This window comes from Bos indicus x Bos taurus, chromosome 9 (assembly GCF_003369695.1).
Source record: "Bos indicus x Bos taurus breed Angus x Brahman F1 hybrid chromosome 9, Bos_hybrid_MaternalHap_v2.0, whole genome shotgun sequence".
Lineage (NCBI taxonomy): Eukaryota > Metazoa > Chordata > Mammalia > Artiodactyla > Bovidae > Bos > Bos indicus x Bos taurus.
In genome coordinates, this window is record NC_040084.1 from 70862602 (window position 1) to 70886703 (window position 24102).

A 24102-nucleotide genomic window follows, 5' to 3' on the forward strand; every position below is an offset into this window, starting at 1 on the left:
CGTCCCCTTCTCCTCCTGCCCTCAATCTTTCCCAGCATCAGGGTCTTTTCCAATGAGTCAGCTCTTTGCATCAGGTGGCCAAAGTATTGGAGTTACAGCTTTAACATCAGTCCTTCCAGTGAACACCCAGGACTGATCTCCTTTAGGATGGACTGGTATAGAAAACTATCTAAATGCTTTTGTTCCCTTTTTAAAATTTAACAAAAATAGTTTCACAAGTAGAAGAGTCAAGATAGTTTCTGAAACCAGGAGTGATTAGGGACAACTTTCTTACCATATACTAAATGAAAAAGGTTTTCAAACTGCTTTTAAAATCTATGAGAACAAAATCTAGTCACATCAAGGAAACTAAATATACAGTCCTGAAAGAGATTGTAATAGATAGAAGGGTTTGTGAACAGAAATGCATATACAGGAACATGCATTTTTAAATTTTATTTAAAATTAACTGCTTCACCCTAACTTACCCATGAGCATAAGTCACAATTGGGAAACAAATAAATTCAAATCCGTGGTGCTGCTTAACACGATACAAATTACATGAAGTCTAGATTAGAAACAGTTCAAATGCAAATTGATATTTATGATTAAGAATGCTTGCTCACTTCTATTAGGGGATCTTACTTGAAATCACTACTTCTCCTTATTTTTCTTTTCTATATGCCATAGTAATAGACATGGGATACACTGTGTCCAATTATAGCTCTTCTTTGCCTCATGTTTAGCTGCTCTGATGAATAACTGCTTCTCTTTCAGTGTAGCTTGGCACACAACAAGTGAATTTGCTTTATTTCCTACAGCTTGTATTTTGAGTCCTATCACACCAGGCATGACCTTGAAATGTGATGAAATCCTCCCAGATGTTTTTGTGGGCTTCAATAACAGGTGCTGTGTGCTTAGTTGCTCAGTTATGTGTCCAACTCTTTGCAACCCCATGGTCCTTTAGCCCACCAGGCTCCTCTGTCCATGGGCAAGTGGGTTGCCATGTCCTCCTCCAGGGGATCTTCCCAACCCAGGGATCGAACCAAGGTCTCCTGCATTGCAGGCAGATTCTTTACCATCTGAGCCACTAGGGAAGCACAGGTAACAGGCATTTAATTTAAGCTGTTCAAAAAAAAAAAAAAGGAATCAAAATGAACTAAGTGGTCAACAATGGGAAAATGGTTAAAAAAATTTTTGTGCATTCATACAATTTAACATTTTGCAGTCATTACAAAATGATGTTTTTAAGAACTTTGAATGATATGGTTCTTAAGTAAGCTATGAATGATATTTTTATTTTTATTTTGTTTCTATATATTATTTTTATTTTCCTCTATTTTCCAAATTTCCTACAAGTATGAAAATCAGAAAAAAACATTTAAAAAATGTAAACATCAATAGATTTAAAAATCAGAATATGTATTAATAATTAGTAATAAATAGCAAATTATGTGTAAGCAATAGTAATATTCAATGTACACTTTTAGTTGACTTTAAAAAAAGGCATATATATCCAAGCAAATGAATGACAAAGTCCTTCTAATTGCCATCTCCAAATGTAGCCTCTTAGTTTCCACCACGGAACAACTGAGTAAGGTACCACTGTCGGTTTCATGGCAGTTCATGTAAGAGTAGGAAGTGTTCTTTAAAATTTTAAGTTCTTAATTTCTGGACTTGTAAAGCTTCAATATACATAATACGAATGGCAAATAAAAAGCAAGATGTAAGCATCATATCTCACTGTACAATCTTTGAACCAAATATTTGATAAAAGTCCCTACAATTGGCACATGTGGTTGATATTATGCATGTTCATAATGATCACCAACTATTTTGTAAAACACTCGAAATCAGTCCTTAATATTCATTGGAATGACTGATGCTGAAGCTGAAACTCTGATAATTTGGCCATCTGATGCGAAGAACTGACTCACTAGAAAATACCCTGATGCTGGGAAAGATTGAAGGCAGGAGGAGAAGGGGACAACAGAGGATGAGATAGTTGGATGGCATCACTGACTTGATGGACATGAGTTTGAGTAAGCTCCAGGAGTTGGTGATGGACAGGGAAGCCTGGCGTGCTGCAGTCCATGGGGTCGCAAAGAGTCAGACATAACTGAATGACTGAACTGACTGACTGAAATCATAATAATTCTATGGATTTATTCTGAAAATAATTTGCTCCTAGATGAATCTTTTTGGAAAATTTTACCAACTAGAATTATCTTTAGTGCTTTTCTGAACCAGGGGTAGAAAAATGCATAAATCATTGGATTAAAAGTAGAGTTCAAATAGCCAAACCAAATCAATGCATCGTTCAAAGTAGGTGGGATAGTATAGTCCAGGAAAGGGTCCATGACCATGCAGACAAAGAAAGGACACCAGCATGTTAAGAAAACTCCCATCACAATCCCTAAAGTCTTCGCAGCTTTCCTTCCTCTGCTTCGTGAAATTCCATTTCTCTCTTCCAACCCAATTTGAACCTTCTGCTTTGCATCATGAATTGATCTTGCCTGGCCTTTTGCTATGAAATATATTCTACAATAGATGCACAGCATAATAGAGCCAGGTATATAGAAAGAAGTCATAAAGGCCAGAACCCCAGATGTTTTGCTGAAGAAGACAGAGCAACTCCCTATGCAGTGACTGTGTTTATAATACATCTCTTCAGCTCCTTTGAAGTTTAGCTCCAGAAAGATCATCCCAAATGCAAAAAGAGCAGGAATACTCCAACTAATGAAGATCATCAGAGAAATAACCAAGATGTTGATCTTGGTTTTGTATCTCAGTGGGTCACACACAGCATAGTAGCGGTCAATGGAAATGAAGGACAAGTGAAAAATGGATGCTGAACTCAGCATAATGTCAGTGCTGGTGTGAATTTTACAGAAGACTTCTCCAAAAGACCAGTGGTGCTCAATGGATCTCACCATGCTATAAGGCATGACCAGGCACCCCAGAAGAAAGTCCACAGTAGCCATGGACTGAATGAGCCAATTATTTAGGGTATGCAGTTGCTTGAAGTGTGATATGGAAATAATAACTAGCAGATTGCCAACCACTGTGGTCAGAATTATGAGCACCATTAAACTGTACAGGGAAGCCCGGATGTCATTTGACCAGCTGCTTTTCACACAGGAAATATTAATTTTATTGTGGCAAAGGGACATCATTTCTTAGGACAATGCACTGGTTGTTATCTTTTCCTTAGTGGTTTGAGGAGTCTCTCTTCGAAATCCATGATCAGGTTAGAGTTCCTTCTCTTACTTCCATATATATATATCCCAGAAACCTGTGGGGGGAAAAAAGGAAATTATCAACAGTTTGATTCTTCTCACTTTTAATGCATTTACCTGTTACTTCTTGCTGAAAAATGATTATTTTGAAAAGAGGTTTTATTTCCAAGTTCAGTTCAGTAAGTTCAGTTCCTATAAGTTTTTTTAACATCTACTTCATGTTAGTCACTGTGTTGGAAATGTAAAGCTGAATCATTAGTTTGACATATATGATTCTGTAATACTCAGCTAAATTGTGGGGAACTTGCAATATATTTTGCAGTATATGTTTAATGTATATTATGTGTAATATATAACATTATGTTATATACTTGCATATTACAAAGATAAAAAGAGGAGGAGAGAGAGTTCAGAAGAACAAAGTAAATTCTGGTTATCAGTGAATAAGCTGTTATTATATTGGGAAAATGCTAGGAAATAGCAAGAAGTCTTAGAATTCCAGGAATCTACTCTCCTTTTCATCTCTTCTCACTCCCTCTGGGATGACAGTTTAAATCAAGACCACATAAGAATCTAAGTTTATCCAAAACTGGAATTGGAGGAATAAAATAACTTTGCCAACAAAGGTCCGTCTAGTCAAGGCTGTGGTTTTTCCAGTGGCCATGTATGGATGTGAGAGTTGGACTGTGAAGAAAGCTGAGTGCCAAAGAATTGATGCTTTTCAACTGTGGTGTTGGAGAAGACTCTTGAGAGTCCCTTGGACTGCAAGAAGATCCAACCAGTGCATTCTAAAGGAGATCAGTCCTGGGTGTTCATTGGAAGGACTGATGCTGAAGCTGAAACTCCAATACTTTGGCCACCTGATGCGAAGATCTGACTGATTTGAAAAGACCCTGATGCTGGGAAAGATTGAGGGCAGGAGGAGAAGGGGATGACAGAGGATGAGATGGTTGGATGGCATCATCAACTCAATGGACATGGGTTTGGCTGGACTCTGGGAGTTGGTGATGGACAGGGAGGCCTTATGTGCTGTGGTTCATGGGGTCGCAAAGAGGGGGACACGACTGAGCAACTGAACTGAACTGAAAATGGATATTTTAATAAATTTGAAACATTTCTCCCCCTAGTCCCTTTCTGCCTTCTATTCCCAGGAGGAAACATATCAAATGCACCTGTAAGATTTATTTTAGTAGACACCCAGGCCCACTTTATGACAGAACAAACAGCAGACTAAATATATTTATATTACTTGAATTGTATAATGTTCAAATTATAATTGAAATTCACTAAATAAATGATGGATTTTTTTTTGACTACAAAATTTATGTGCTCTCAACTAAACTAAAATTTAAAGTTTTTTTCTCCCTATTGCCCCCTTTTCCTTCTTTATTTTACTTTTGTTGTTGATATATTAAAGGAATCAAACAATGTTTAGAATGTTTGCTAATAATTTCTACCAATTAAGAAAATATCTCTGCCTGGTATCACATTGAGCAGCTTCACTCAGCAGGAACTAGGGTCCAAATATAAGTAAGGGAAGGTGGGGGGAAAAAAACTGACTGCTCAGTTTTAGAAGATTATATTCATAGATGATGAAAGAGTCATCTGGCAACTTTGTATGCCTTGTTCTTCATTCCCAGATAAAAATCAAATGGCTTCCTCCTCATAACGATACATCTTGTTTTCAGAGAGATAAAGCCTGAAGCATTTTATCTGAGAAAGTATTGATAATATCAATGACACTTCAGAAGAATAATCTGTCTGGTCAACTTTAGAACTTGATGCATAAATTTTGTGCAAGTATTTTTAAATGTTATAATTTATTTTTTAAATGCTGCTGCTGCTGCTGCTAAGTCACTTTAGTCATGTCCAACTCTGTGCGACCCCATAGATGGCAGCCCACCAGTCTCCCATCCCTGGGATTCTCCAGGCAAGAACACTGGAGTGGGTTGCCATTTCCTTCTCCAATGCATGAAAGTGAAAAGTGAAAGTGAAGATATTCAGTCGTGTCCGACTCTTAGCGACTCCATGGACTGCAGCCTACCAGGCTCCTCCATCCATGGGATTTTCCAGGCAAGAGTACTGGGGTGTATTTTTTAAATAGATTTATTTAAATAAATGTTCTATGATGATATTATGAGTTGAACACTTATCTAAGAACATGACATAATAGTGGTTTTCTTTTCTTCCAGCTTTAAGAATTTAGCTAGCTAGAAATGATTACTCTCTGTATTTACAAATTACGAAGTTGAACATACTATAGCAATACAGAAAGTTAATCTCTATGATATCTAGCTAGGCTTCCCAGGTGGCGCTAGTGGTAAAGAACGTGCCTGCCAATTCAGGAGACATAAGAAACTCCAGCTGGATCCCTGGGTCAGGAAGATCCCCTGGAGGAGAGCATGGCAACACACTCCAGTATTCTTGCCTGGAGAATTCCAGGGACAGAGGAGCATGGTGGGTTACAGTCTATGGGGTTGTAAAGAGTCAGACACTACTGAAGCGACTTAACATGCATGCTCTGATAACTAGTTAACTCAACAGTTCTGTTCAAATTATCTAATTACCTAATGTTTGAAAATGACACATGATTTTAAAATATATTGTTACGCATTATAGTTTGAAGTAGATTTGTCTAGCAAGATGGGATTTCACTGGTAGAGTGTCCCCAACTTCCCAATAAAAGGCCATCAACGCTAATTTCACCATGCCATTTGTCCCTGGTTCCTTCAACTACCAATGTCTAATGGCTCAGACTTTCAATCCCATACTAGTCTGTACAATTACTAATGTGAACCTATCTCCTAATCTACTCATCCACTACCCACTCACAAACCCTTCCATGTATTCCCTCTGGAGCTCATGGTCATCACCCTATTTCCTCAGGCTCTTTTTAAAAAACTTCCCTCTCTTTGTTCTAACTGAAACTTTCTTTCCCCTAAGGATATCTCTTTCCCTACATCCTTATCAAAGGTAATTGTTTCCTCTCCTGCATCCTTGGCTATCTTTTCTATTACAGGACTTGGAGGAAAAACATGTCCTCTTGTACTCATTGACATTGCAAATCATTATCCCTCCTTCCTTCCTAACTTCCATCCCTTGCAAACTTTGAAGCTCTGTGTTCAGACTATACCTCCTCTTGCTGCAGACTTCAGACTTCAAGTCATTTTTCTATATCTTGAAGATGTTAGCTCCTGGCCTACTCTCACTTTCTCCAAAGCTACTCCTGCTAAAATTCTTCATAATTTTCTTGTCCACATAAATGATTCAGTAATGGACTTTTTTTTTTAAAACTTTACATAATTGTATTAGTTTTGCAGCTCCTTACTCCTCTGTCTTCCAACAAGCATGTCCTCCACACGTTTTCTCTGCATAGCTATCTCACTTTCTTATTTAACTAAAGACACCAGATATGTACTTATGTTCACATTAATACAATGCAGAGTTTAACTTTGCATTAGACATAATTTGTTCTCTTCCTATAAATCCAAAACCTCAAATTAACTTAAGAATCTCTTAATTTTGATGACCTAAATCTGATGCACTATTATATTCTGTGTACCATAGTAGAGATGCTCTCAGGTATAGTGTGTTTATCTTATCATAATATTGCTGGAGATGATTTTTCTCTCTTATCTATCAGTCTATGCTGATGTCTCCACAAACAGATGGATTTTGCCATTCTTCCTGTTACTTACAGATGGAAACAATTTACTTGCAGGGATGTCCCATCTGGACATTCCATGCTGCTTCTGCTTAGTCACTTCAGTCATGTCTGACTCTTTGTGACCCAATGGACTGTAGCCCACCAGGCTCCTCTGTCCATGGAATTCTCCAGGCAAGAATACTGGAGTGGGTGGCCATGCCCTTCTCCAGGGGATCGTCTCGACCCAGGGATCGAACCCAGGTCTCCTTTATTGCCAGTGGATTCTTTACTATCTGAGTCATCAGGGAAGCCCAATGAGTCATAATTTAAATATTTGGAAATCCTGTGCATGACTAAAAACTGAATCACTGAACTTGCGAATCAAGCAGAGGAATATTACATACTCTAAGCTAACAGACAAACAGAAAGGCAGTCATTCTTTTTCAAGATATTATAATCAAATGCCTTCCTCCTGTCAGGCACTATGTGCTGAGGCAAGAATGGTGAACAGACACAATGAAATTCCCTGCTCTTCTGGAACTTACATTCCAGTTGAAGGATCAGTCAGTTCAGTTGCTCAGTCATGTCTGACTCTTTGTGACCCCATGAACTGCAGCATGCCAGGCCTCCCTGTCCATCACCAACTCCCAGAGTTTACCCAAACTCATGTGCATCGAGTCGGTGATCCCATCCAGCCATCTCATTCTCTGTAGTCCCCTTATCCTCCTGCCCCAAATCCCTCCCATATCAGGGTCTTTTGCAGTGAGTCACCTCTTCGCATGAGGTGGCCAAAGTATTGAAATTTCAGCTTCAACATCAATCCTTCCAATGAACACCCAGGACTGATCTCCTTTAGAATGGAATGGTTGGATCTCCTTGCAGTCCAAGGGACTCTCAAGAGTCTTCTCCAACACCACAGTTGAAAAGCATCAATTCTTTGGCACTCAGCTTTCTTCACAATCCAACTCTCACATCCATACATGACCATTGGAAAAACCATAGCCTTGCCTAGATGAACGTTTGTTGGCAAAAGTAATGTCTCTGCTTTTCAATATGCTATCTAGGTTGGTCATAACTTACCTTCCAAGGAGTAAGCATCTTTTAATTTCATGACTGCAATCACCATCTGCAGTGATTTTGGCATCCCCAAAAATAAAGTCTGACACTGTTTCCACTGTTTCCCCATCTATTTTCCATGAAGTGATGGGACCATATGCCATGATCTTAGTTTTCTGAATGTTGAGCTTTAAGCCAACTTTTTCACTCTCCTCTTTCACTTTCATCAAGAGGCTTTTTAATTCCTCTTCACTTTCTGCCATAAGGGTGGTGTCATCTGCCTATCTGAGGTTATTGATATTTCTCCCAGCAATCTTGCTTCCAGCTTGTGCTTCTTCCAGCCCAGCGTTTCTCATGATATTCTCTGCAGAGAAGTTAAATAAGCAGGGTGACAATATACAGCTTTGACATACTCCCTTTCCTATTTGGAACCAGTCTGTTGTTCCATGTCCAGTTCTAACTATTGCTTCCTGACCTGCATACAAATTTCTCAAGAGGCAGATCAGGTGATCTGGTATTCCCATCTCTTTCAGAATTTTCCACAGTTTGTTGTGATCCACAAAGTCAAAGGCTTTGGCATAGTCAAAAAAGCAGAAATAGATGTTTTTCTGGAACTCTCTCTTGCTTTTTCGATGACCCAGTGGATATTGGCAATTTGATCTCTGGTTCTTCTGCCTTTTCTAAAACCAGTTTGAACATCTGGAAGTTCATGGTTCATGTATTGCTGAAGCCTGGCTTGGAGAATTTTGAGCATTACTCTACTAGCGTGTGAGATGAGTGCAATTGTGCAGTAGTTTGAGCATTCTTTGCATTGCCTTTCTTTGGGATTGGAATGAAAACTGACCTTTTCCAGTCCTGTGGCCACTGCTGAGTTTTCCAAATTTGCTGGCATATTGACTGCAGCACATTCACAGCATCATCTTTCAGGATTTGAAATAGCTCAACTGGATTTCCATCACCTCCACTAGCTTTGTTCATAGTGATGCTTTCTAAGGCCCACTTGACTTCACATTCCAGAATGTCTGGCTCTAGGTGAGTGATCACACCATCATGATTATCTGGGTCATGAAGATCTTTTTTGTACAGTTCTTCTGTGTATTCTTGCTACCTCTTCTTAATATCTTCTGCTTCTGTTAGGTCCATACCATTTCTGTCCTTTATTGAGCCCATCTTTGAATGAAATGTTCCCTTGGTATCTCTAATTTTCTTGAAGAGATCTCTAGTCTTTCCCATTCTGTTGTTTTCCTCTATTTCTTTGCATTGATCGCTGAGGAAGGCTTTCTTATTTCTCCTTGCTATTCTTTGGAACTCTGCTTTCAGATGCTTATATCTTTCCTTTTCTCCTTTTCTTTTCACTTCTCTTCTTTTCACAGCTATTTGTAAGGCCTCCTCAGACAGCCGTTTTGCTTTTTTCCATTTCTTTTCCATGGGGATGGTCTTGATCCCTGTCTCCTGTACAATGTCACAAACCTCCGTCCATAGTCCATCAGGCACTCTGTCTATCAGATCTAGTCCCTTAAATCTATTTCTCACGTCCACTGTATAACCATAAAGGATTTGATTTAGAAGAGTAGTGGTATGCAATGCTAAAATTTGGGCTTTCCTGGTGGCTCAGTTGGTAAAGAATCTACCTGCAGTGCAGGAAACTAGGGTTCAATCTCTGGGTCAGGAAGGTCCTCTAAAGAAGGAAAATTCCATGAACAGACTAGCCTGGCACTGTCCAGTCCACGGGGTCACAAGAGTCAGACACAACTTTAGCAACCAAACTACCGTCACCAAGAATAAAAGCAAACATAGTGAATAATATTATCTAAATAAAGATTTAGTTTATGTCAAAAAGAGTTATGACAATATGACACAATATAATGCTTTCTAAAAAAATTTTTAAATAGAAAAAAGTAAATTTCAAGAAAACACTTAATATTGAAATTTAAATTTTCAGCTATTTCAATAATCTCTAGTTGTAATCAAAGTTAGTGAGTAGCTGTCAAGACACTTCTTGCTGGATCCTAAGATGCAAAATTAATGATTTAATTTTGGAACATTTCTCCAACTTCGTGTTTTAAATTTTAAAATTCCAAGTTGCTTTACCCAGCAAACGTTCAGTGTGATGGTTTTCATAACAGTAACAAAAGAAAAAAGTAAAATCATCTAAATGTATATTAGACACATAAACCTCAGTAGATACATGTTCAAAAAGATGGCAAATTGGTGGAGTTGACTCTTTTTATATTAAGACATAGAGAGATGTCCATGAGATCTTGTCAAGTAAAGAAAAATACGCAGAGTGTTTTAAAGTAGCATGCACTTGAACACACACAGTTGTATAAAAGCATGAAGCATAGGCATGGAATAATAGCTCCAACTGCTCAAAGATGGTAAGTTTGAAATTCATTAAATAAATAAATAAATAACAAAATGGGAAAAAATATCAATTTTAGCATTAATTTTTCCTAGGTGAAATAATGGATGAGTTTTACTTTCTTCTCTATAATTTTTACATTTTGCAAGTTTCCTACTATGAAATGCTTCATTTTCATTTTCAGAAAAAAAATATTTAATAAAATTAAGTAGGTTGTGAATTGTTTCAAATGAAACTTTCAATGAAACTTTCAAAAAGCTATTGATAAATGATTATTAATAAATTATATTATTTGTGCTTCATGTGTTTGTATAATTCTTCCCCTGAGTAAAGAATTTATTATGAAAAATCACACTTTTGCTAAATTTCTTAACTGACCCATATGCTGTTTTTGTTCTGTTATACAAAATTTGGAATCAAAATTAGAAATGGACTTGATAATAATGTTATTCACAAATATGTTTGCAGCTCTGTAATTTATCTAGTGTTTGTTAAAATAATGGAAGTATTTTTGAAAAATATTTATTTTAAAAGAAAGAAAGAGATAAAAGACAAGATTTCCAAATATTTAAGTCATAACTCATGGGGTCTCTAGGTGGAACATCCCTGGAAGCAAATTGTTTCCATCTTTAAGTAACAGGAAGCATGGCAAAATTCATTTGTTTGCTTAGACATCAGCATAGACCAATAGATAAGACAGAAAACAATCTCCACAATATTTTGATAAAGTAAACACACTATACCTGAAAGCGTCTCTGCTGTGTTACACAAAAGATAATAGTACATCAGATTTAGGTCATCAAAACTAAGAGATTCTTAAGTTAATGGATCTAATACATGGCACATATAAACACACACGCAGAGGTACACATATTAAAGCACAACATCATCCAGAAATGCACCAGCATTTTCCCCACCAAACAGTATTTGCCACAAATAAGCTTTTAGTTCTGCAGTTTCATATATAATAACAATAAGATACAATTTAATTTGTAATCCTGAAAAATTTCCATGAATACTCCATTATTACATTAAAACTAGCCAAACACAACACGGAATTTCCTTCATTTTACAAGGAAAGAACATTTTTTAAAAATTCTTTTTCGAATTTTCTAGCCACCCACAGGTGAATTTTTAATCAAGGTGAAATATTTTGAAAAGCTCATATAAAGTAAGCTATTTAAAATATATGTAACTATTTTTATCCTCTCCTACTAAAATGACAGTAGAGAATCTTTCCATCAAATAACCCTAAATGTTAATATATTTGTAAGTACGAAACCATTGATAACTCTTACTCCCTTGAGCATTCTCCCTGTAAAAGATCACCTGGGCCTCCCGGCTAATCTCTGGTTTACAAGGCTGTTCATTGTGTTCAGACCTACCTTCTCAGGAAAGGGTCACAGAGCAAGTGGATAAGCAGAAACACTACCTTTGGGAGGAGGCCATCCTCACTCGTGTCCTGTACACCTGCTGCTGGCTTGAGCCACTGCTGATCAATGATAGACTGCAGTTAATGCAGACAGAATGACGCACATATTAACATCTGGAAAAGATAAGCTGATAATAAATCTTTCTGAAACAGGTAACAGTATACTATTGAGAAAAATAGGTGAGAGGTGTGTTTATTCTAAATGAGCACCAGGAAGCTAGCAGTGAGCAAATTAAATAGAGAAGGTAAATATCACTGTTACTTTAAAAAGTATCTCAAGCATGAGCCACCAGGAACCACAGTCATGGATGTTAACGGCATATAAATGAAAACAAATGTCCATTAAGACTGCCTTAATTGTTGATTGATTTGAAAGAAAAAAATACTCCTGTATTAGGCATCTGTACAAAGGAGATAACTAGCACTAAAAAGCAAAAACAAAACCCCCCACTTTCAAAATAGATGACTTGTACTTGATAAAGGGCTGTTTTTAGAGATTAGACTGTTTTTAAACCTAATAACATAACTAGAAAATAATTTGAGGTCTAAATCATGGTAGGAAAAATGCATTTTAGCTCATGACTCAATACATATATAAATATGCATTCATAACAGAAGCAATGCTGTCATTAAAAATACCCTTACCTCATTCAATTCACTCTAATATTCTATTTTATCCAATTTCACTTTTTTAGCTGAGTGGGGTTTGTACCTCAATAATGTTACTAATCACAATTTTAAGAAAACCACTTTAGAGATGATACATATTTAGCCCACCCATTTTAAAATTGCTATATATAGAACTTCCAAAATGACCTTCTTTCAAAACAAGGAGCCAGTGCCTTCAACATGGCAAAATAAATGGGTGAACAGTATAGTTTCTCATCTATTTCTATCAATCTGTTATTCTGCCATAGGAAATCATAGAATCATTATGACAGCTTGATTATTGGTTCCAGTTCTCATTCTTCTAGTATCTCCACCTTTGTCTTTGCTTCACTTGGAATGGAAGGCCCCGCTTCCTTGTCCTTTGAATTTGAACTTTGCCGTTTAGCTTGTTTTGGCCAAAAGAATGTAGACAGAAATAAAAAGATGCCAGTTCCAAGCTTAGTCATTAAGGGCTCACCTTTTTATGAATGTCCTGTGTCATCCCCATGAGAAGAACACACCCCAGCGAAGTCCACTTCTCCAAGGAGGTTGAGGGGCATGTAGAGCAAACTGGGGCATGTAGCTACCCAGCATTTGCAGAGCCATCCTTGCTGACCCTACTGATTCATGCACTGAAGTGGCTATTATTTTAAGCTACTGAGTTTGGGTTTTTTTTTTTTTTTTTTTTTTTTACACAGCATTTTCATAGGAATAACTGAGTTAAGTTCTATTTCTGAAAGAAGCTACTGAGATCTATTACCCATTCTCTTCCCTGGAGAAACGCTAACACCAGAGAAGTACTGACACCACACGATGGGCCACCTATGATCTAAACAGCCATTAACAAAAGCTGCAACCATACAAAGAAAGAAAGTGTAAAATAAAAATTACCCTTTACTAGATGAAGATGACCTTTTACTAAGTAAATGTAACTCCATCTTCAGAAATTCCCGTATAAAAGGTTACTCAGCCATTAAAAAGAATACATTTGAATCAGTTCTAATGAGGTAGATGAAACTGGAGCCTATTATACAGAGTGAAGTAAGCCAGAAGGAAAAACATAAATACAGTATACTAACGCATATATATGGAATTTAGAAAGGTGGTAACAATAATCTGGTGTACGAGACAGCAAAAGAGACACTGATGTATAGAACAGTCTTATGGACTCTGTGGGAGAGGGAGAGGGTGGGAAGATTTGGGAGAATGACATTGAAACATGTAAAATATCATGTAAGAAACGAGTTGCCAGTCCAGGTTCGATGCACGATACTGGATGCTTGGGGCTAGTGCACTGGGACGACCCAGAGGGATGGTATGGGAAGGGAGGAGGGAGGAGGGTTCAGGATGGGGAACACATGTATACCTGCGGCGGATTCATTTTGATATTTGGCAAAACTAATACAATTATGTAAAGTTTAAAAATAAAATAAAATTAGAAGAAAAAAAAAGGTTAAGAAGTAACACCCAAGTTTATTTCTTATTAACAGTACCTAGAAAATATTATTCGTAGTTCCAAAACTAAGGCCAATGTGTGCCTAATTCACATATATACCTGTCATTTTATGAATGAGTGAAAAAGCACAATATCTCATGTACTGGAATTTATTAAGTTCCAGGAAATTAAAGATCTTATCTGCTTTGTTCATTTCTGTCTCTCCATCATCTAAAATAGTGCCTTCACATCATAAACATTCAATGCACATTTGGTCTGTGAACATCGGCTTCCTAATTATAAAATGAAGCATTGGTTGATTTCAGTTCCGCCACTGAATGGCTCACAGTGAAGACAAGATCCGCGTCTCTGGCCACACAGGCTACCTGCTGATTGTTCAAGTGGGGCACTCTTATAGAATTCATGAGCTCCATGAAGACAGGGAACATATATGCTCTTTCCACTGCTTTATCCTTAGGACCCAGCACATAGTAGGTGCTCAATAACTACTGATCAGTTGACTGAGATTTCTAGCAGATTAGATGAATATTCACATTGGTAGCACAAGAAAAGTCATAGCATGTGGTATTGATTTGGAAGGCAGCAACCTAGTGGTAATAGTTGAAGCTGAATCTGTGGTGGAGGATTAAAAGGAGAGACAGTGAGGAAGAGGGAGGAAATGAGCTGAAAATAAGGTGATAGGTTAAAGAAGTTGCCATTAGGGATTTTGAAGCAATTATCAGTGGATTATTATGGACTAGAGGGAGGAGGTCAAAGGAAAGCTAGATTCATGAGACTAGAAAGATAGTGTGTGTTAGTTGCTCAGTCATGTCCACCTCTTTTGTGACCCCATGAACTGTACAGCCTGCCAGGCTCTTCTGTCCATGGGATTTTCCAGGCAAGGATACTGGATTGGGCTGCCATTTCCTTCTCCAGGGGATCTTCCCGACCCAGGGATCAAACCCAGGTCTCCTGCATTGCAGTCAGATGCTTTACCGTCTGAGCTACTAGGGAAGCCCAAGAAAGACAGTGTGCATGGTGAAAAAATAGAAGTAGCTGGATTAAATTTTTTTGAGACATATGACAGTGAAAATAAGATGAAATAGAATATTATTAATATTATTTTGAAGAGATGAAAAGTTCAGGGAAGTATAAGGGCAACTACAAATTCAAAATAAAAGACTTAATTCTCCTTTTTGAAAATCAGGGAAGAGGCTCCCTTCTCTCCCTTTTCTTAGAGCACTTACTTTAGAAAATGTTTAAGTTCTTTCTCTGTCTCTATGAAATATATGTAAATCTTTTTAAAAGCAAAATAAGCTAACTCTTGCCAGCTTTATGACACAGGAGTGTCTTGCCCAAGGACCTGGGAATCACTCTTTGAAACATAATTCTGGAAGATGATACCACTAGCCCTTAGTTTCTGTGGACTGGTAGGAGCCTAACCTCAATGAACACTTCACTCCAAAGATGAAAGCTATCTTTTGTCATAAAGAAGAGTTTATATTTCCTCTGAATAAAGCCAGTTAGTTAGCACAGATGGTCACCCCAACTACCAAGTGAATTTGAATAAACTGTGCGTGACAAATGATGCTTTCAGTCCTTTTTCTTGAGGGCTGTTATTGTTTATCTTGAGCACAGGTATGTATTAGTCAGGGTTCTCAGAAAAACTGAACTAGTAGGTTGTATATACATACATATACGGACAGATTTATTATACAGCATGTGTGTGCTTAGTCGCTCAGTGGTGTCCACCTCTTTGCGACCCCATGTACTGCAGCCCGCCAGGTTCCTCTGTCCATGGGGATTCTCCAGGCAAGAATACCGGAGTGGGTTGCCATTTCCTTCTCTGGGGGATTATACAGCATTCACTCCTATAATTATGGATGCTGACAAGTTTCCAGATCTGCAGGGTGAGTTGGAAATTTGGAGACCGAGGAGAGTCAGTAGTGTAGTTCTAGTCCGAAGGATGACAGGCTTGAGACACAAAAAGGGTCCATACTGCAGTTGGAATCCAAAGGCAGAAAAAAAGCCACTGTCCTAGTTCAAAACCAGCCACACAGGAGGAATTCTCTGTTACTTGATAAAGGTTCGCTTTTTGATTCTGCTTAGTCCCTCGACAGATTTGTGGTTACCAGAGTTGGGGGAGGGGAATTGGATGAAAGTGGTCAAAACTAAAAAACTTGCAGTTATAAAATAAGTAAGTTCTTGGGATATAAAGTACAACATGATACATGTAATTAACACTGCTGTATGTCATATGGACTTACCAGGTGGCTCAGATGTGAAAAATCCGCCTGCCAGTGCCCAAGACACAGGAGGTGCAGGTTCAGTCCCTGAATCAGGAAGATCCCCGGAGGAGGAACTGGCATCCCACTACAGTGTTCTTGACTAGGGGATCCCATTGACAGAGGAGCTTGGTGGGCTACAGTCCATGGGATTGCAAAGAGTTGGACATGACTGAGCACACATGCATGTATGTTGTATATGAAAACTGAGAAAATCCTAAGAGTTCTTACCTCAAGAAAAAAAATTATTTCTATTTCTTTAATTTTGTATCTATATGAGATTATGAATATGTATGAAATTTATAGTGAAAAACACTTCATAATTTATGTAAGTCATATAACTATGTTGTACATCTTAAATTTGTACAGCACTGTGTTTCAGTTATATCTCAACAAAACTGGAGTTAAAAAATAAAGTCAGTTCATTATACACACATACACAGATAGTGTGAAGGCTGAGAAACAAAGTGCTACTTCAAATATTGAGATCAGTTCAGAGCCTTGAGGATAGACCAAATGTTAGCAGGTTTCATAAATCTCTTAAAACTCCATTCAGACAATAGACTGACTCATTAATAAAGTCATCCTGATGCAACTAGCTCTGAATATCTTCATAAATATTGTAGGAAGGATCTTTGGATGGGTTGTTTGTATATACGTTGTTTGGCTACCACAAATAGAAGAATGAAAATGTAATGGAGCACATGGCTTATACACTTTAGAAAGGATAGTTTTTCTTTCTTAACTGATATTAAGACACCACACCTTGAGTGTTAATTTCTTGCTAAACTTGAATCTCTGACCCAGATATTATGTTCACATGGACCTATTTTTGTAGGATATAGGTTTTTATACTGAATCCTTCCTCTTGTGCCTGGGTCCAGCCCCGGCAGGATCCAGGGGTACCCTCAGGATGACGGCCTAGGCGAAAGTATAGCAAAGCAGAGAGAGAGAGGCTTGATCTTCCTTGATTAACACAGAAAGCCAATAAAGCTCCTGGCATGGAACTTGCTCTGTTCACGGAGGCCGCAGGACGCCCCCTCCCTGGTGAAGACGCAGGGTGCCTTCCCGATCGGGTCTTAGAAACCCAGGCAAAAAAGTGAACTCAGAGAGCCCCTGTGCCCCAAGGAATCATCTTGAAAGAAGAACAGAGAGAGAAAAGGAGGGAAAAGGGAAAAAAAGAACGACATGGGGAGACCAAGCTTCGGTGAGCGAGGCCCATAACTTTATTTTCAAAAGGAACTTTTATACCTTGACTTGTACATAGAAGGAAATGAAAGATGCAAAGTCATACAGAGTCAGCCCAAACATTACATCTGTTTTGTCTTTATCAAAACCAGGATTTTTTTCTGCATATCTTTCCCATAAACAATGTTGTGTACATTATCTTCTGGCCTTGGAGGCCTGTGGACATTTTATGATCCTTTTTTGATACAGGCTGCTCAACCAGAAAACTTATTTTCCCTTGAAGTGTTTTTTCTTTATATTTCTAATCTATGTCAGCCTCAGAAAGTGCTAAACAGAGTTACATTCTCATAGAGCAAAGACGTAGTAAGTTACAACAAAGAAAGAACCAATTAGCTCAAAGGTCTGATGTGGTTAATTCCAAGGCTGCTACTTGTTTTTCTTACATTCCAACTATGTTAACCAATGCACTCCCAGGTGCACAGTGGGTAAGGGATATGGGCACTTGGCAGCAAGCATTGGCCCAATAATGAAATCCTACACCAGCACTACTCTAATAGTCTTTAACTCTTTGAAAGGCTCTATATTTTTAGAATGTTTTAGGCTTTCCATGTCTCTCACAGTGGGGAGGCTGTGAACAGTCACATGCTTAGCTGCAAGAGTCTAGATAAACCTGTCAGGCAAGCTAGAAAACCATCAGAGGGGTTTGAATTGAAACACTCTTATCATGTCCATTAACTAAAGCCCTAAGTTGATTTTTTTCCAGAGAGAGATGGTCGGGGATAGCCACCTGTTAATGTCAGAAGAGTTGGTGAAAGGCACAAAATAGTAAGACAAACAGATTTTGGTTTTGGGGTGGATGCTCGAGCAGATTCAGGGGGTCCCTTGAGGCCTGATCTGCCTTTGCCTGTCAGGTCTCTTCCACATGACCTTTGTCATGGGTGGGATCTCCCTTGGTGGCTCCCGGCACTCTTGCCTCCCAAGGACCCTAAAATAGAGTGACCCAGTATTAAACAACTTCAATCTTCTCATTTTTTTCCCCTCAGAGGAGAGGGGAGGAGGAATAAACTAGGACCCTGTGGATTTCCCACATAATAGTGGATTTCCCACAGTGTGCTACTCTAGACTTTCCCTTGCATCTTAGGACCTATTGAAGACAAACCATAAACATACTGCTCCTGGGGGCACAGCCTTAGCTTGGTTACTCTCAATAATAATAATAATAAAAGGGAAATAATAGGGAAGAAGAGGAGGGGCAAGAAGAGAGATGAAGAAGGAAGAGGAGAAAACGTGAGTGGAAGAGGAGGAGGAAAAAAGAGTAACAGGAGGGATAGAAGAAAGTGGAGGAGAAACAACATTTCCTGAAACAGTACCAGTCAATGAATGAAGAGCCTTATGAGAAAGCTCTAATTTATTTCCATAACAACTCTACAGTAATAGATACTATCTTGATAATTTCTTCACAAAGGAAGGTCATGAGAATTAGATACTTTAATTTATACTAAGGGGCAGCAGTGGATTTTGATTCCAGATTTGTCTTGACTCCAGAGTTTCAGCTCCTAACCACGATGAAGAATTTGGGGGAAAAAAGTTTGAGTGAAGGGTTTTCTTTTCTATAGCTGATTTCTCCCTCAGCCCCTTCAAACAGCTAGATAGCAAAAACTGAGATAACCACCCTATTGAGAACTTTGCTTAACATTCATAAGTGTTATGAATAAGTGGACAAGTGAATCATATCATTTACAAGTTAGGACAGGTAATGTTGCAACAAGTTCAGTTAAGACTTTAAAAATGATCTTCATTAAAAAAAAAAAAAAGGCAGATGAGATAATAACATACTAACAGTAATTTGGGGGCTTCCCTGTGGCTCAGATGGTAAAGAATCTGCCTGCAATGTGTGACACTGGAGTTTGATCCCTGGGTTGGGAAGATCCCCTGGAGATCTTCAACCCACTCCAGTATTCTTGCCTGGAAAACCAGTCAATCCTACAGGAAATCAACCCTGAATATTCATTGGAAGGACTGATGTTGAAACTGAAGTTCCAGCACTTTGGCCAGCTGATGTTAAGAACCAACTCATTGGAAAAGGCCCTGATGCTGGAAAAGACTGAGGGCAGAAGGAGAAGGGGTGACAGAGGATGAGATGATTGGATGGCATCACCAACTCAATGGACATGAGTTTGCACAAACTCCTGAAGACAGTGAAGTCCATGAGGTGACAAAGAGTCAGACATGACTGAGCAACTGAACAATAGTAATAGCATAGTAACAACAATAGTAATTTCAAAACATTTTCAAAATACTTTTTGTAATTGTTTTTGTCACTAAAATTATATTTTTCTCATCAGTCTCTATAGATAACTTTCACATATTTCAGGTAAAATTAAATTATAAATTTTTTAGGCTAATAGTTTTATTTTCTTGCTATAATGCTTTTATAATTGATCTCTACAACAACTAGTTTCCTAGTACTAAGTACACACAATGTCAGGTGTTTCCTTTTTTTCTTTTTTCCACTCATACTGCTATGGCAAATAAATCCTTAGTTGTCTTTGACAGAGCAAGATGAAATTTTATCATAGACGGGAAAAAAGAAATCAGCTGGTTCATAATTTCAGCTAAATCAACATCATAATCCATTAAAACAGAATTTTTGATACTAATGTTTTCATAACTCAAAGTTCATCCTGTATACAAAGCATATTGCCCAAATATTAACTATTTATCAGATAATCTACCACTATGCTAACAGGTGGCTTTTCTTTGCTTTGGCAGGAGTTCAAAGTTTCCAGAATATATTGATGGCTAAACAGCTATTAACACTGATAAAAGCACTTGCTATATTTCTGCAACCAGACAACCATACAGAGCTGATTTCAAAACAGAAAGATTAAAAGAGCTCAATCTTAACACACATAAGGGAACACAATGAACACATTGTCACTGATCCTTCTAAATTTACCTCCCAAGTCCAAAAAATTTCCACTCTTAATGTTGACAGTCCTCTCTCAGTGTCTCAAGGAAAATGTGTATTTTCTATGCCGTGTTAACTGATATCATCAACTGAGTTCAATCTTTCTTCAGGGTGTGTATATATATTTTATATTAATTGTGTACTTTCACCTTAGCCCTCTACCTATCACCCTACAATCTACCAAACTCTGTGGGTATTAAAGCTACAAGATTGACTATGAGGAATGTAGTGTGTTGCTCTTACAAAGGTAGCGAAAGTGTGAAAGTGTTAATTACTCAGTCATGTCCGAATCTTTGTTACCACATGGACTGTAGCCCACGAGGCTCCTCTGTCCATGGAATCCTCCAGGCAATAACACTGGAGTGGATTGCCATTCCCTTCTGTAGGGCATCTACAACCCAGGAGTCGAACCTGGGTCTCCTGCACTGCAGGTGGACTCTTAAAAATGCAATTAAAATCTAGCTTTAATAATCATTAAGCAAAACATCAGTACCCAGCACTTTAATCAAACAGGATTAACAGTGAGTCCCTCAGGAAGCTGCAGTCTAGCGTGGCTATCTAAGAAAACACTGATAACCTAGAAAGCTAAAGAATACACTGGACATGAAGCTCAAAGATTCATTTTTGAGAATCTGATACACCCACTTGTTGGCTCTTGGGTGGAGCTTGGTTTCAGTGTTGGTATGGAGGCTTTTAGATGAGTTCTTGTCGATTAATGTTCCTTGGAGTCAGGAGTTTTCTGGTGTTCTCAAGTTTTGGATTTAAGCCTCCTGCCTCTGGCTTTCAGTCTTATTCTTACAGTAGCCTCAAGACATCTGCATGTATACATCATGGATGATAAAACATCTACGTTAATGGTGAAAAGAGTCTCCACAGTGGGGAAAACCCAGAGAGGTTCACAGAGTTACATGGAGAAGAGAAGAGAGAGGAGGGAGATAGAGGTGACCAGGAGGAGAAGAGGGGGAATCAAAAAGGGAGACTGCAATCTAGCCAGTAATCAATTCTCTATTTGCTCTCCACGGTCTGGAGAGCACTCAGAGAGGTTCAGTGTTCTCCACAGACCAGAACACCTAGAGATTCACAGAGTTAAGTAGAGAAGAGAAGGGAGGGGGAGGAGATAGAGGTGACCTGGGGAAGAAAAAGGAGAGTCAAAAGGGGAGAGAGCAGTCAAGCCAGTAATCACACTCCTAAGTAAAAGTGAGTACTGAAGATTGGATTCTTAAAGGTACAGAATTGATAACAAATACCAAAAAGCAAAGATTAAAAATCTAGAGTAGAGGTTAGACTCTTAAAAATACAATATTACAAAAACAAAACAGAATCACAAAAGTCATAAAAAATATATATATAATTTTAAAATAGCATCAATTTTTTGGCAAGGTAATAGTAGGTTTTAAAAATGAAAATTAAAGGAGTACTAAACAACTTAAAAATTAAAAAAATTTATTAAAAATGATAATAGTAAAATATATCTAGAAATTTCTCTGGAGCTGTTGAGGGCAGTGTGGAGTCAATTCAGTTTCAGATAGTTCCTTGTTCCAGCTTATACTTCTCAAGGTCCATAGGTCCCTTCTGAACTAGCCAATCCTAATGGCAAGGTTTTAATCTGTTGCACCTGTCACTTCCAAAGCCGTTCCTTCTTCTTTGTTTATTTTGGCTTCCTCTGTTTGCAAGCCTCTTGCTTCCCTGGTGGCTCAGAGGTTAAAGCGTCTGCCTGCAATGCTGGAGACTGGGGTTCAATCCCTGGGTCGGGAAGATCCCCTGGAGAAGGAAATGGCAACCCACTCCAGTATTCTTGCCTGGAGAATCCCATGGACAGAGGAGCCTGGTGGGCTACAGTCCACGGGGTCGCTATGAGTCAGACACGACTGAGCAACTTCACTTCTCACTTCAGTATCTAACTTCCACCCTGACACAAGGGGGCGAAGGTGGTCATTTATTTAGGTTCACTTGTTAACTTGTGCTGCAGGAGGGAGGAACACTGCAAACATACATCACTGGCGTGTGCGGGGAGTGCTCGCAGTGTCTGGGCCACACTGGGCTTGCTCACAGCATGTGTGTTTTCCCGTCCATACTGCTCAGGCTCCAGGTTGCTCTGCAGGGGAACTGTCTAAAGCGGGCCCTGGGTTGCGTGCACTTCCCAGATCTAAGCCGCTCAGGTGCAGGTTCTCGGGTACTCCACAAAGACACAGACTCAGTTGGGCCTGCGTTTTGTGCCCTTCCCAGGTCTGAGCAGCTCAGGTGACCAGGTGCTTGGCGAGTGCACTCTCCCCAGGTGGGCAGTGCGTCTTATCACCTCCCTCCCCCCACAACCCCGTCCCAGCCGCTCAGTTTCCTGGGTGTACAGCGGAAGCACCTTCTCAGGTGTGCTGTGTGTCTCATTTGGGGAGCTTACCTCTGGCTGCGACTCTCCTGGCGATGTCAACTGTCCAGGATCCTAGGAAGACTTGTTTAGCAACTGGGAGCCTGCTCGAAGTTTGGTAGAGGATGCACCTTGCCTTCTGGCTCTGGCTGGTGCCTGCCTGCCTCCCTGCCTCCAGCGGGGGATGGGCGGGTCTGCTGCCAGCTAGCTCTCCTCTGGTAGTCGATCAGTCCTTTGTTCTGTGAGCAGGCCTGGCCGTTCCTTAGGTTAGAGCTTTTCACAGGAAAGTTCTCTCTCTCTCTCTCCTCTCTCTTTTTTTTCCTCTCTCTCTGGCTATCCCATGGTTTGGGTTGCTATATCATGTTAGCTCCCTCAGATTGCTCTCAGGGCATTCAGGCCCAGTCTTTACCTTAAGCAATGCAGCCCTGCCTCCCTGTTCAGCCCCCTGCTTGCTGATGTGAGTGTCTGGGCTGCTTCTCAGCTGGGAGTTGCAGTTAGACACATAATCTGTGGGTTTTATTAATTTATTTTTTTCTCCCAGTTATGTTGCCCTCTGAGATTCCAAAACTCCCCCACAGACCCACTGGTGAGAGGGTTTCCTGGTGTTTGGAATCTTCTCCTCTTTTATGACTCCCTCCCTGGGATGGGTCTCCATCCGTAACTCTTGTCTCTTTTTTATCTTATGTATTTTGTCTTACCTCCTTTTGAAGACAATGGGCTGCCTTTCTGGGTGCCTGGTGTCCTCTGCCAGTGTTCAGAAGTTGTTTTGTGGTATTTGCTCAGCGTTCAAATGATCTTTTGATGAATTTGTGGGGGAGACAGTGGTCCCCCTGTCCTATTCCTCTGCCATCTTGGATCGCCCCCAACACTTTGTGAAATAAAAGAAAATGTGCATTAAAATGTTTTTTAAACTACAAAATGCTGTACACAAAACATCAGTGATGCCTTTTACATACGCCTGGCAAGTACAGGTAAAAGTGCCTTTAGATCAATGAAAGATCAATGGAAAGTTTGAGCAACTATTGGTATTGGCTTGCAATTAACATATACATAGGATTGACAACAAAGTAATGGGGCAAGAGGCAAGAAGTATAGTGTAACTATAGATTAGAGAATAAAGGAAGGGTTAAAAACTTAACGTTCAAAAATGAAGATCATGGCATCCAGTCCCATCACTTCATGGCAAATAGATGGGGAAACAATGGAAACAGTGACAGACTTTATTTTCTTGGGCTCAAAATCACTGCAGATGTTGACTTCAGCCATGAAATTAAAAGACACTTGCTCCTTGGAAGAAAAGCTATGACCAACCTAGACAGCATATTAAAAAGCAGAGACACTACTTACTCTGCCAACAAAGGCCTATCTTAGTCAAAGCTGTGGTTTTTCCAGTAGTCATGTATGGAAGTGAGAGCTGGACTATAAAGAAAGCTGAGCACTGAAGAACTGATGCTTTTGAACTGTGGTATTGCAGAAGACTCTTGAGAGTCCCTTGGACT

General features: G+C 39.1%; 1 protein-coding gene across 4 annotated transcripts; it reads right to left on the reverse strand.

The window, feature by feature from the left end:
- Nucleotides 1-1969: 1969 nt before the first annotated feature.
- Nucleotides 1970-23342, reverse strand: TAAR1 (trace amine associated receptor 1). 4 transcript variants are annotated; one of them, XM_027551578.1, is made up of 3 exons: nt 23302-23342; nt 11715-11828; nt 1970-3274 (listed from the first exon to the last, which is right to left on the reverse strand). In XM_027551578.1, exon 3 carries the CDS (start codon nt 3153-3155, stop codon nt 2145-2147), a length of 1011 nt encoding a protein of 336 aa, XP_027407379.1. In that variant the 5' UTR covers nt 3156-3274; nt 11715-11828; nt 23302-23342; the 3' UTR covers nt 1970-2144. The 4 variants fall into 4 exon arrangements, with proteins under 4 accessions (XP_027407379.1, XP_027407378.1, XP_027407377.1 ...); XM_027551577.1 differs by lacking the exon at nt 23302-23342 and adding an exon at nt 22637-22872; XM_027551576.1 differs by lacking the exon at nt 23302-23342 and adding an exon at nt 11977-13335.
- Between the last annotated feature and the right edge of the window lie 760 nt (nt 23343-24102).

What these genes read in the sequence shown, in the direction of transcription:
- TAAR1 (XM_027551578.1), bottom strand. Translation starts at nt 3,155, where the DNA reads ATGATGTCCCTTTGCCACAATAAAATTAATATTTCCTGTGTGAAAAGC.